General features: G+C 43.1%; 1 protein-coding gene across 2 annotated transcripts; it reads left to right on the top strand.

The window, feature by feature from the left end:
• The first annotated feature begins 7,913 nt into the window (after positions 1 to 7,913).
• Positions 7,914 to 13,536, top strand: LOC131333502 (uncharacterized). Of its 2 annotated transcripts, XM_058368067.1 has the most exons (4): positions 8,204 to 8,300; positions 11,173 to 11,415; positions 12,044 to 12,135; positions 12,836 to 13,536. In XM_058368067.1, exons 2-4 carry the CDS (start codon positions 11,389 to 11,391, stop codon positions 13,242 to 13,244), a joined length of 528 nt encoding a protein of 175 aa, XP_058224050.1. In that variant the 5' UTR covers positions 8,204 to 8,300; positions 11,173 to 11,388; the 3' UTR covers positions 13,245 to 13,536. The 2 variants fall into 2 exon arrangements, with proteins under 2 accessions (XP_058224049.1, XP_058224050.1); XM_058368066.1 differs by lacking the exon at positions 11,173 to 11,415 and having other exon boundaries at positions 7,914 to 8,300.
• The last annotated feature ends 1,226 nt before the right edge of the window (positions 13,537 to 14,762 follow it).

Genomic DNA, 14,762 nt, shown 5'->3' with positions numbered 1-14,762 from the left:
CACAAGATAGAGCCAAGTGCGGTAATGGAGCACGGGAATATCAAGGCCTAACCTAAGATCTATACCGCCCCCGTTGGGGCTAATCTAGAAGACGTGAGTGGTTCACTGTGAATTACTCCTATCAGAAAAGCTAATGAAAGCCCTATGTCACTGATATTAAAATTGCTCTTACTAACCGGAGCTGGGCACATGATCCTTTTTTTAGTAGCGGCGTGCGGAGCTACATATACCCAAGTCAATGGAGGGTACCCCCTACCCGGGGGCCGGGTCGGACAAACAGTTAAGTTCAGCGGTTACGTTTTCGCTCCCCGTGCAAATTAAAATAACGCAAACTAAACCAACGGGCCATCCGTATAAACGGGATCGGCCAAAACCTCATCGGGCTCGCAAGCTTCAAAGCCACCAAGGAAGGGCTTAAGCCGTTGACCATTAATTTTGAAAGAGGAACCGGTACTCATGCTTTCTACTTCTATTGCCCCATGAGGGAACACAGTTTTGACAACATACGGTCCGGCCCAACGTGAGCGCAACTTACCGGGATGTAGATGCAACCGGGAATTATACAATAACACTTTTTGGCCGGGCTCAAAGTTTTTAATCACAATTTTATTATCATGCTTGGCTTTGAGTTTAGATTTATACGCGCTAGAATGGTCGTAAGCATTGTACCTCAACTCCTCGAGTTTCGTCAATTGGAGCTTGCGGCGGGCGCCGGCTTTGGCGATATTGAAATTTAACTTCTTAATGGCCCAATATGCTTTATGCTCAAGCTCTACCGGCAAGTGGCATGCTTTCCCATAGACCAACCGATACGGTGACATCCCCAAAATCGTCTTGTAAGTAGTACGGTAAGCCCACAAAGTATCGACCAAACGAGTTGACCAGTCTTTACGGGTAGGATTAACCGTCTTCTCCAAGATATTCTTGATTTCCCGATTCGCCAACTCCGCTTGGCCATTCGTCTGCGGGTGGTACGCCGTTGAGACTTTGTGAATGATGGCATACTTCTTCATTAGAGCGGCAATGGACCGACTGCAGAAATGAGACCCTTGGTCGCTGATGATAGCCCTCGGCATCCCGAATCTTGCTAAGATGTACTCCCGAAGAAAATCAACCACGACTTGGGCATCATTGGTACGAGTGGGAATGGCCTCTACCCACTTGCTTACATAATCAACGGCAAGCAAAATGTAGAGGTAACCAAATGACGTAGGAAACGGTCCCATGAAGTCGATTCCCCAACAATCGAACACTTCGATGATCAAGATGGGCATAAGCGGCATTTCATTCCGCTGTGTCACACATCCCAAAAGTTGACAGCGTGCACACGCTCGGCAGAAAGCAAATGTATCCTTGTACAATTGTGGCCAATAGAAACCGCACTGCAAAATCTTGGCGGCGGCCTTTTTGAACGAAAAATGGCCGCCACATGCCTCCGTGTGGCAAAACTTGATAACACTTTGTTGCTCAGAATCGGGCACACAACAGCGGACAAGTTGGTCGGCGCAATACTTAAACAAATACGGGTCATCAAAAGAGAACCGTTTCACCTCGGCCAAAAACTGACGCTGTTCATGCAAATTCCAATGGGCAGGCATCCGACCGGTAACCAAGTAGTTCACAATATCCGCGTACCATGGAGCCGTGGAAATTGAAAATAATTGCTCATCGGGGAAAGAGTCACTGATAGGGATGTGTGATGTATGATCTTCGAACTCTAGCCGAGACAAATGATCGGCCACCACATTCTCTACCCCCTTCTTGTCCTTAATAGTGAGGTCAAACTCTTGTAGAAGTAAGATCCACCGAATCAATCTCGCCTTGGCATCCTGCTTCGTAAAAAGGTACTTGAGAGCGGAATGATCGGTGAACACGGTGATCGGAGCTCCCACTAGATAAGACCAAAACTTGTCCAACGTAAAGACTATGGCAAGCAACTCCTTCTCCGTAGTCGAATAGTTCATTTGAGCCTCATTGAGCGTCTTACTTGCATAGTAGATGACGTACGGCTCTTTCCCCTTCCGTTGACCCAAAACAGCTCCAACGGCGTAATCACTGGCGTCACACATGAGCTCGAAGGGCAATTCCCAATCCGGCGATCGCACAATAGGTGGAGAGGTGAGGCTAGACTTTAACTTGGCAAAGGCGGCCTCGCAACCCGGCGTCCACTCGAACGGCACATCTTTGGCGAGCAAATGACATAAAGGCCGGGCAATTGCACTAAAATCTTTGATAAAACGCCGATAGAAACCGACATGCCCCAAGAAAGATCAGATATCCTTCAAACACTTTGGAGTCGGAAGATTCCCAATCAAATCAATTTTTGCCCGATCCACTTCGATGCCTTTCGAAGAAACAATATGGCCGAGTACAATGCCTTCGGTCACCATAAAGTGACATTTCTCCCAATTCAGCACCAGGTTCTTTTCCTCGCACCGGGCTAACACTAACCCCAAGTTGGCAAGGCAAGCCTCAAAAGAGTCACCGAAAACCGAGAAGTCGTCCATGAACACTTCCATAATTTTCTCCACCATGTCGCTGAAAAGGCCCATAATACACCTTGAGAAGGTACCGGGGGCATTGCAAAGCCTGAACGGCATACGACGATACGCAAAGGTCCCGAATGGGCACGTGAAAGTAGTCTTCTCTTGATCTTCCAAGGCCACCTCAATCTGATTATAACCGGAGTACCCGTCCAAGAAGCAGTAAAACTTGTGCCCGGCCACTCTTTCCAAAATCTGATCGATGAAGGGAAGGGGAAAGTGGTCCTTTCTTGTACTGGCGTTCAGCTTCCGATAATCAATGCACACCCACCAACCAGTCTGAACCCGCATTGGAATAAGCTCATCCTTGTCATTTTTCACCACAGTCACCCCAGACTTCTTGGGTACCACTTGTATCGGGCTCACCCACTTGGAATCTGCTATAGGGTAAATAATGCCAACATCCAACAATTTAAGAACTTCCGCTCGCACCGCATCCTTCATAATCGGGTTTAATCGTCGTTGAGGCTGGCGAGAAGGCTTAACATCATCCTCCATGTAAATGTGATTAGAGCAAAGAGATCCATCTATTCCTTTGATATCGGCTATGGACCACCCAATAGCCTTTGAATGCTTCCTCAACTTAGAGAGTAATTGAAATTCCTGAAGTTCGGTTAGGGCGGAGGAGACTACCATCGGATATGTTTGGCCTTCACCAAGATAGGCGTACTTCAGGGTATCCGGTAGTGGTTTCAACTCGAGCACTGGGGGTTCCACGCTAGACGGAACGGCGCGCTTCTCAATTGGAGGTAGCTCCTCGAATTTTGGGACCCACGGGGTTATACCACATGCCTCCTCATCATCGAGCAAAGAGCACAAGTAAGCAACATCGGGGGAGTCAAGAAAATCAGCCTCGGCGGAAGTCAGTGCCAACTCCAACTCATCGTTGCAAATAAACGTAGTGACGTGGTCTTGAACAAGTGAATCGATCATGCTTACTCCGCACACATCCTCGTCATCGCCCAATCGGCTACCGATATGGAACATGTTGACTTGCATCTTCATGTTGCCAAAACTCAGGTTAAGTCGGCCATCCCGACAATGAATTACAGCATCGGATGTTGCTAAAAACGGCCGGCCAAGAATAATTGGAACGGATGATTGAGCCGCCGGCACCGGGCACGTATCAAGAACCACGAAGTCGACTGGGTACACGAACTGGTCAACTTGAACAAGAACATCTTCGACCATCCCTTTGGGAACTCGAATACTCCGATCCGCCAACTGTAAAGTCACCCGAGTCGGCTTCATTTCCCCCAACCCGAGTTGTTTATACACTGAGAAAGGCAGGAGGTTCACGCTTACGCCCAAATCAAGAAGTGCTTTCTCAACAACCTTTCCCCCAATAGTGATGGATATCGTAGGACACCCCGAATCAGTATACTTGGGCGGAAGGGTTGACTGGAAGAGCGAGCTCACTTGTTCAGTCAAGAACACCTTCTTCTGCACTTGGAGTTGCCGTTTGTGAGTGCACAACTCCTTCAAAAATTTGGCGTACGATGGAATCTGTTTAATAGCATCTAACAAAGGAAGGTTGACCGTCACTTTCTTGAGAACTTCATAGATATCACTGTTCAGATTTGGCTTGGCAGGCGACTTTAGTCGGTTAGGATATGGAGCGGGAACGGTGAAAGTGGGCGGAATATCGCTCTCTTTGACTTTTCCTTTCTCTTCTTCCGTAGGAACTAGCTTGGGAGATTCGCCATTTGGCATTGTTGGCTTTAATGGTGCCGGAAAAGGTAGCAAGATTGGCGCGACCGGCGGCTCCACTTGGGCATTATCAACCGTCTTCCCACTTCTCAACGAGATTATGGCCTTCGCTTGCTCGGGGAGAATCACCGAAGAGCTTTGTGCAAAATGTTGGCCTTGAGGGTTTGGTTGAGGTTGGGTAGGTAGTTTGCCTTTCTCTTGTTGCAATACACCGATAGCCGTTGTCAATTTACCCACTTGATTCCTTATATCGTTCATCGCCTGAGCAGTTTGCTCATTGGTGGTCGTTTGCATTTGACAGAAAGCATTCAAAGTATCCTCCAAAGAACGTCGTGGTGGCGGTGCTGGTTGATGCTGAAATTGGTTTTGCCCTTGGAACTGGTTTGGCGGTATGAATCCGGGAGGTCCTTGAGATGGAACCGTAGGGAACCGTGGCGGACCTTGAAACTGAGGTTGGCGCCAAGTTTGATTCTGAGGAGGAGGGGCTTAAGAAGTTGACGAACCGGCCTCATTCTGGTTACCCCACCGGAAAGCCGGATTAGACCTCAACCCCGGATTGTAAGTATTGGAATATGGATCCCAACGTTGATTCAGTGCACATACTTCTTCGGGGAGTTGATTATAGTGATGTCGGAGGGTGGGGATGGTATGACAGTTGTCGGTCGAATGACCCGTAGTCTCACAAATGACACAAACTTCTTCCACTTGGCGAACCTCCTTCACTTCTTTCACTTGGACCGAATCTAGCTTCATTTTGTCCAACTTTAACGATAACTCATCCAACCGCGTCTCAAGACCGTTATGCTCGTTCACCGAAAACTTACCGGAGCCTCCCGGTCCTTGATTTCTCATAGCTTGGTCACCCGGATCAATGTATTGCCAAGTTTGAGCTCTCTCGGCCAAAGCATCTAAGAATTCCCAAGCGGCGTCGAGGTCCTTTCCCATAAAGTCACCGCTCCCCATAGTATCCAGAAGCTGCTTAGACTCCCGATCACAACCCAAATAGAAATAGTTACTCACAAGATACATGGGAAAATTGTGGTGTGGGACAGCGGCAAGTAAATCCTTGTAACGCTCCCAATACTTATAGAAGACCTCCCCATCTTTTTGCTTGAAATTCTGAATTTGATCCATGAGAAGCTTGGTTCGGCTGACCGGAAAGAACTTCGTGGTGAACACATCTTGCACTTCCCCCCATGTCAGCAAAGAGCGGGGCTTCAAAGAATGGAACCACTGCTTAGCATTGTCTTTGAGCGAGAAGGGAAATAACTTCAAGCGAGCTTGATCTAGCTGTCCCGGCCCGGTCACAAAGGTGTTAACGATAGTCTCGAATTCCCGAATGTGAGCATAGGGATCCTCCAATTCACGCCCCTGAAACTCTGGTATAACCCGATGGTATTCTGGCTTGAAAGCGAACGCATTAGCGGCAGTGCAAGTGGGAATGGCTATGGGGGAGACATGTGGACCTCTTTCTGGCATTAAATAATCGCGCAAAGTACGCGCTGCCGGTTGATCTGCCATTGGGCTTAATGGAGGTGATAACTTGCGAGATGCAGATCGATGTAGCCGATTCGATAAGGGGCTACGATAAATATTGAGCATACAACCTGCACAGACCAATAAAGCAAACTAGAGGGGCTATGCCGCCGCCTCGTTCTCAAACAGTTCTGTGGGGTTATACCACCACCACAGCTATATAAGCAATAATAAATAGAAAGTAAAAAGACAATTGATGCTCGACTAGCTTCGTTAAACCTCAAGTCGAATTGGTGGCTCAGTTAGAGGTATCCGCTAAGTTGAGTTCAATACACATAAAAGGAAAATTAAATGGAATACTTACAATGGTTTGTCAATCCTCCAAATAAGCTAAATAAAGAAATCCCCGGCAACGGCGCCAAAAATGCTTAGCCTCCAACCTCGCCTTCAAATAAGGTTGAGAAAAACCCCAAGCGTAGGGCTAGGTCGTCGGTAGCATAGTAAACCGGCAAGACCGGGATCGTACCACAGGGAATTCGCAATATAGCTAGTCTGGATTGTAGGTTTAAAAGGTAGACTGCGGCGTTCAAGACGGCCAACTTGATTTTGCTTAGAATTGGTGAAAATCGCCCGGGCAAAAGACTAGGAAAAAGCTTAGTTAACTTAAAAGAGGCAAGTAAAAGGATCTTCTAACCCTTGACAAAGGAGGTTACCGGTTCTCAAAATGACTCAGGCGAGAGTCACGACCGCGTGCTCTCGCCCGGAGAATTTAACTTTTATGACTACGTTTAATGAAAGATGTGATTAAACGGAGGCGAACCAACTTGTTTGACAAATTTATCGAACACATAGGAGGCCACGAGCCCTCGGGGAGCCGCTTACCAAGACCGCTTGACAAACGCCTCACCAAGTAGTTAACACCCCTTTGCTTGGACCAAAAATGCAAGTTAAGTTATATTCCGTAAATCATGCTTTTAAGCCCTAATGTTTGAAAACCAAGTAACCACCTAAGTCTTCGGGAAAGATTATCCCAAGACTTGGCCAAACGACTACTCACACATACTTAAAGCAAAAACAAAAGCATAGAAATAAGACATGAATTTAAACCGATAGAAATGAAAATAAAGTTGATTTTATAAAGAATCTAGTCCGCGGCTACAACATTAATAAACAAGAAAACATTAAACGACAAATACCTTGAGGAGTTCTTTAAGACATTAGCTAGAAAAGCTTGAAGTTCATTAATGGAGTTCTAGAAAACTAAAAGACTTAAAGTGGAAAGTGACAAGATGATCAACGAGAGAGAGAGAGAGACCCTATTTATACAAGGTGGTCTCTCTCTCACAAAATATCCCAAAAGTAACCAAAAGTGGAAGATATTCCAAAAGTAGAAAGTAGAAAAAGCAGCAAAAACGTGGCTGTAATCTGTAGTATGAACCGATACTGGCCAATTCCCAGTACCGGTTCATAGGTCTTCAAAAGCTGGAAAAACGTAGACTCTGGATAGCATGAACCGGTACTGGCCAAATCCCAGTACCGGTTCATAGGAGGCAGAACTTCAGATTTTTCTCTGCTTTGGCCCGGACAGCCTGACAGCGGCCCGACACCCTCTTTGGCCTAGATTAATCACCCGACGGGGCTTGGTGGAACATTGCCTCACTGCCTCGAACCCTTGGATACTTCTGACTACGATCCTTGGCGTTAAGAACCGCCTTAGCACCGCGTATTACCTGAGACAACCAAAACAAACCCTTACGTGCAAAATGAGATACAAATGATATCTAAGGGAATCAAAATGCTACAAATTAAGGAACTAGAGCACCAAGATTATACAATCTTGGTTGCTCATCACGTAACGGCAAGTAAGTCATTTTGCATTGAGAGGTCATGCTGTAATTAGTTTGAAAATTTTAACCGGCTTAGGGAGAAAATAGAGGGTTGCAAATAATTGCCCCCGTTAATAGAATGATGGGAAATAATGATTCTATCCCTTAAAAATTGCTTACACTGACCCCTTCATCTATTAAAAATTATCCACACGTTCCCTTCATCTTAACGGTCTTTTAACAGAACGATGCTGATTGGTTAATGGTTATAAATAAATAGGTGCTTTTGTGTGTTTTTAAAGATTAGAGGGTATTCGTGTTCAAAACGTAGATACCGGTGGGAAAACCACAGCTTGGCAAACCTATTAATTTTAATGAAAAGGATAAAGTAGCAGAGAGAGAGGGAGGGAGGGGGAGAGAGAATTTTGATTAGCTATAACAATTTGTCTCTAATCTCTATATACAACCAGTCTAGCTTTTAGTTTCTCTCTTTTACCAATAGTACTAGTTCTCTTTTCGGAAAGGGGAAAAAAAATTGTAAACCAGTCCGTCGAGGTTCTCTCTCTCTCGCTCGCTGCATTAAGTTTGTGAAACGATGTTGAAAGTGTGGAAATGGTACCAGAATTGTCTGGCAGTGCATCCAGTGAAGACCCAGATCATCAGCTCAGGTTTGATTTGGGGATGTGGTGATATTGCTGCCCAGACCGTCACCCATTACACTGCCCAAAAACGTCGCCAAATTTCTGTGAGTACCCATTAAAGAAGATCCCACACCAAGTATATTCTGCGTTTTAATTCAGACTTTTGTAGCTTTTATTCGCTGTTTGGGCATACGAGTATATCCTACTTTTCGGCTATTTCTTTCATTTTCTCTCCCTTTGCCCTTCCTTTATTTGTGCTAGTGTAAGGGTTCTGTTCCCTTCTTCTAGCTGTTTGGTCAAATGGGTTTCTCAAAGTATTCTTTTTTTTTTTTGCCGTCTATGTCTTTTGCATTCATTTGTTACATGATATATTTAGTTGTGAGATGATTTTATTTGTGTGAACCCTAGCTACATTTAATTTTATATATGCTATGAATCCCTCTTTAACACTTAGGTTTGATTGGGTACAGACCCAACCTGAGGCATTATAAACACAAAGTAGCTGCCTCCAGTTTTAAAGTTCAGAATTTTGACCACAAGGTTAATTAATAGGCCTGATTCATTGTGTGACTAAGGATGATTCATTTGTTAAGCTTACTGGATTGGAAATCTTTCTTCTTTTTTTTGGATAGGCAAAATTAATTCCATTCATCCCGAAAGTACAAAATGAAATAAGCAGATACAGTAGGAAAATAAATGCATTGAGCAACTTACTGGATTGGAAATCTTTGACATGAGAAGTATAGGTCCAATATCCTTGGCTTTTAACCTCTTAAATCAGTGGACCCCTCAAGGTTAATCGTTGCCATCATCATTAATGGGGGTCTACGTTTTTGGATTAGTGTGATATGATTCTTCAAAGCTGAATACGGGAGACGTATATTTTCATACATGGACAACCTGGTGATCAAGTATTCATCTTTGCTTCATACTTCCTTTCAATGCTATGTTCGCACCTGCCATTCATTTCATCAACTACATCTTGTGTTTCTTTTGTCCCACTCTAATAGCCTTCAACTAGGGGAGACTACAGGCTGACATAGGCCATTGACCTGAACGAGTGATGAAAAGAGAGTGGCTAGATGTAAAAACCAAAAAAGAAGAAGCAAGACTCACTAAAAATTAATTCTTCTATCTTTGTGCCATTTTTTGAGTCGTTTTCTTTTAAATTTTAGACAAGGTTGGTCAAATAGGTGTCTTTCCTTGGTTGAGGAAGTTCTAGAATAGTATGTTGTTAAAATAGGTCACAACCAGTGATTTAAATACGCGAGGCAAGAAAACCCTCATTGAAGTGAGGTGAGCACCTCATTGAAGCGAGGCGAGCATTTAACAAAAAAGAAATATAAACTACATAAATGACCAATATTCGCTCCTACCATCAAAACAAGAATAAACATCACCATATTGCATAATAACCAACAATCCAACATACGAAATACTAGTAAAATACGTAAAATACTCTCATAAAATGTAACAATCCAGATATTCCAAACAAGACTTGAAGACATCATCCTTTCATCACTCAATCACCAATATCTTCATCATCATTTAACTTATATCCATCCACATCTTCCTCGTCTCCTTCATTTGAAACAAAGTCGTCAAATTCTTCTTCTTTCCAATCATCTACATGAAAACTTGATGCTTTTGAACCCTTCTGTGAAGTTGTTTGTTTATGAGTTGACCTAGTAACTTTGCTAGGTTCTTCAACTCCACTAGCCGCCGCAACAACATTCCAATCCATCAGCATAGACGGATAAAAAAAAAACTGTGGTCTCATTTGAGAAACAGAACACTGATCACAGTGAGAGAGAGAGAAAAAACTGTGGGTCTCATTTGAGAAACAAAACACTGATCAATTGATCAGCAGAGACGGATAAAAAAAAATCAATCAGCACAGAGAGAGTTTACTGATCAATCGATTAAAAAAATGGGTGTGTGTGTGTAGGTCAGTCGATCAGAAGAGAGAGAGAGAGAGGGGATCAATCGATCTTAGAGAGAGAGAGAGAGCAGAGAGCTTACCTTCACGATCGATCACAGAGGAGAGAGAGAGTGAGGGCTTCGATCGCAGAGGAGAGACAGGGAGCTTCGTTCGCAGAGGAGAGAGAGGCAGCTTCGATCGACGACGCCTAGGAGGCTTCGTGTGTATTGTATAAGTGTAAGTCTTATTTTTGCCCTTATATTCTGTTTTTGACCTGGACGACGCCTAGGCATGCGTTTTCAGTCGCCTCACGCCTCGCGACTAGGCGCAACTGTAGCGACTAGGCAGTCGCCTCTTCCATGGTCACCTCACCTTGCACCTGTGAGGCGCTGGAGTGTGCCTCTCGCCTCGCCTCGCCTAGGCACTATTTTTAAATCACTGGTCACAACGTAATGTTTTTGCTCTTTCTCACGCAAAGTCGACCATTAATGCATTATCCTCAAGTATGTGACAAACGAGGACATAACTGCTCTCGGTTATATGAACTGCAACTGTGCTTATAGTTCTTAGACCTTCAGATCGCTTATTGCAGAATGCTGAACAGACGAGTAAACACTGATAAGTTTTGTGGGAGACTGGTCCATTAAATGGTTCTGTAACATATTGAATGGCTTTTTCTTCTTTTGCTTTTTTTTTTTTACCCCATAATACTATAAACCATTTGTATGAACAACTTTTTGGTGGGATGAAGACATCGCATGGTACTCATATTTAGGGATGTCTAGCAGGTTAATTTTTGTATGTCCTTTTCACCATAATTGTTTAGGAGACAAGGCAATGACATCCAACTTGTTACGTCTTTCCTGTCTGCAATACGGTGATTACTGATTTACACGCTTACGTGCTATGCTAACTGGGGATTTTAACAATGTTGGCTTCTCGAAGATAGATATTACATAAGTTTCTATGACCTAAAAACATGGATGCAGGCAGTAAGATCATAAAGAAGTGTTTTCTTCTTACTCTTGTTCGGTTCTTTTTCCTGTGTGATCAAGTGCTGAAGCATTTCATTGTGAAGATGCTCAAGGTGGCTTAGTTGTACTTCAATGCCCCTTCAATTCGAGATGAGTCTCAACTATTTTTGTTAAGCTCGGCTCTGTACAAGATTGAGCTCCTGAGGCTTTTTACACTTCTGACTCCACGCATAGAGGGCTATTTTGTTGACAAGATGACTCAAAGAGAAGAAGAGGAAAGAAAAAAGTGTCTCTACAATGAGAATCCAGAAAAGCCGTGGCAGTGTAAGAAACCGCATTCATGCTTTTTGGCAATGATTCTTTCTGGTGCAGCTCAGCAGAGTTAGCATTGCATAATAGTGTTTGAGTGGTGATGGGGTTTGTAATTGCCGGAATAAAATATGGAGGTGGAATCAAATCAGCCAGTACCTCAAGTTAATACAAATGCTGATATTTCCTGAGAAAAGGAGGTCCAAAACATAAATGATGTTTACCCAAACTAGCTCCTTGGTAGTTGATTAGGCAATTTCTCATCAAAGTTGAACTTTTCTTCATGAGGTTCTCTCATGTGTCCAGGACTTCAAGGACAGGCTTTCTTCATATGTTATTCTTCTCTAGTATTTCTTTGTTAATTTTCGAAGGACACATCCCTAAGTTATGTGTTCTGTGAACTGTGACAGGTACCAATCCAGTGATTGAAAACATTGTTGTGGAGCCAAGATTATATATTTGGTCAATATATAGTTGTTTTAAGTATGTTACTAATTTGTAAGCACAGAAATTTCCAAATCGATGACATTTTATTTTTCTTGTCAGTTGATGGGAAATGATGTCCTAGTTCATCACATGGTACTGCCAATGAGGTTATTTCGTCGATATTCTCTATAATGATTAATTTCCTTCGATATAACAGGATGAAGATGAAGAATTAAAAATCAATTGGAGACGTGTGGCAACCACAAGCTTGTTTGGATTTGGATTTGTTGGACCAGTTGGCCACTTCTGGTTAGTATTTCTCCTTCTTCTTCTTTTTTTTCATATAGTATTTCTCCTATTTGCTGGGTGATTTACCTACGGAGCATGGACTTTAAGTTTGGGAAGCTTTTCCTTGTAGGTTAGTTTGGGCCTCCCTGGAGTGCTGGGAAGAGTTATATAAGTAGGCTTCCTTCCTCTCTCCTTCTAAGCCCCATAACAAGAACATGGCATATTGCCTTTGATCTGCTTTTACAATGGTTTGATAGAAAGAGTGAACTAAGAAAGAATACAGGGCCAAGATCAGAAAGTCTCGCTTTGATCTCGTTTAGCAACAAAAAAGCTTCCAAACAAAGAAAGAGCATATTCGCCTTTCACTGTGGGCCATCCGCTTTTGACTGTACAAGTGAATTATTTTCCTGTGCCTTGCGTGTTCCTAGGAAGGGGGGAAAAGCCTTTAAAAATCTCAGATCTTCTGAAGATGGCAGATTTCATCCAATTACCCATTGAAATATTTTGTGCTTTGCTAAGTAAAAGGAGGACAACTGGTCAAGCTACCATTTCTGGGAGGAATAAACCATGTAGAGACTTGGAACTTCCGACCTAGTTCAGTCCTTTTCCGAGATGTCTTTGTAGGTTAAATTTTAGTGGCTGTCAATCCTTTTCTTTCCCTTACTAATGACTTCAATGGTTGATATTTTTGTTGGGAGTATCTTGATTTTTCCTCCTGTAGGTATGAAGGCTTGGATCAGGTTATGAAGTCACGCCTTCACTTACAACCCAAATCCATGAGATTTGTCGCTAGTAAAGTAGCACTTGATGGAATCATTTTCGGTCCCTTGGACTTGCTCGTGTTTTTCAGTTACATGGGGTTTTCCTCCGGAAAGAGTGCTACCCAAGTTAAAGAAGATGTCAAGAGGGATTTCATACCGGCGTTCGTTTTGGAGGGAGGAATATGGCCACTTCTTCAGGTTGCAAATTTCAGATTTGTTCCAGTGAGGTACCAACTTTTGTACGTAAACCTTTTCTGCTTGTTAGATAGCTGTTTTCTGTCATGGGTTGAGCAACAACAGGATGCTCCTTGGAAACAATGGTTCAAATCTTTCCTAGCTATGAAGGAGGAAGAAGGCCAAGGTGGATAGTTCTCTCTCCCGCATCTGTGTTTCTTCCACCTTTATTTTGAGGCTTTGGTATGAAATTGGGAAATAAAAAATCAGAGGAAACTAGAAAAGTTGTGGAGAATTTTGAAAAATGCCAATTTAGGTTCTTGAATTTGGGATTGGAAGCAATGAATAGGATCGATCAATGCTTTTCATGATCAATCTGGTTTTAAACTTCTTATTCAAGGAGGCTGGCATTGTTGCTCTTGTTTTCTCAAATCATTTGGATGTCAATCTGATGATTTTCGGATATTTCGAACTTGTTTTCCCTGAATTTTTGCTTCATTTTCTCTTTGCTTTCCTTGTTATGTTTGTTGCCCTTCAGTTATTGGGTAAATAGCTAATTGATGTGAGAATATAAAGCATGAAATACTTATCGACAGCTACACTTAGCAAGGTTTTCCAGTTCTCCATTGTTGGTGCTTCTAGACGGTCCTGTTGGCCAAAATATGGGCTAAACTCCGGGCCCACCTCAGTGAATTCCTAAGCGTTGATTTTTTGGTAAGATTTACCTAGCAGATCATCCATGCAGAATCGCAGATGAATCAATGTGATTGGTTTTTTGTAAGATTTACCCAGCAGATCATCCATGCAGATGAATCAATGTGATTGAACATCGGTGACTGCATATTTTGAGAGTTTGAGAACATCTGTCCTTTTTTATGAAGCAAACTTGAGTCAATTGTGTGGCTATTAATGTTGTAAATTATGCATGAATCTAGTTGACAGACTCTACAAAATGAATATGTTGGGGGTCACCTACTTGGACCTAAAGTGGGCTCAAATTTGGACCAACATACTACAGAGAAGTCGCCTCCTCCTCGGTAAAACCCATGGGGGGTAAATAAATTTGCACTATTTTCACATATGAAGTAGCGGGGCAAATTTAAAATATAGGTTTTACTTTCCAGTATTTTTTGTTTACAAAGGCAAAAATGAGCGTGTAGACAAATTTAAGAGTAAGTACAAGGGTTCTTCCGAACAAAACAAAATAGAGCCGATCACGTGGTTAACATGTGAGCAGCAGTAGAACACCACGTGATGGTAGGACATACAGCCGAACACCACCACGTGATGGTAGGACGTGCCGACGAACAGGGTATTGGTTAGCAACACTATGAAAAAGGTGCACAGTATAATGCCGAGCAGTTGTGATCGGATACAGTTTTGCCCAAACAAAGGGGAAACCCTAGCGTTAGCCCTATGTGATGGGGCAGGAAAGGTTCCAAAGTATTCTAGAATGTCCTAGAATGAATATACTAATGAGATAGGGAACCTAGGCAGAATAGGAGACTTGAGGAACAAGTCTATATGAGACCTATGAAGAACGGTACACTGTCATTCATTACTTTACATACATGATATTAAGATTTCTTGTGTACAATATACTAACTTAGGCATCGAAAGGTTTTTGTTGACGAGAGGCAAAGGTGTGTTCACTGTATTTGTTTTGCAGATAGGATAGGCGCGTGAGGTTGATCTAAGAAGTTGTCCAAAGCA

This window comes from Rhododendron vialii, chromosome 7a, assembly GCF_030253575.1.
Source record: "Rhododendron vialii isolate Sample 1 chromosome 7a, ASM3025357v1".
In the NCBI taxonomy this organism is placed as follows: domain Eukaryota; kingdom Viridiplantae; phylum Streptophyta; class Magnoliopsida; order Ericales; family Ericaceae; genus Rhododendron; species Rhododendron vialii.
Note: the sequence above shows the minus strand (reverse complement) of the source record. Positions and strands in the feature narration are given on the sequence as shown.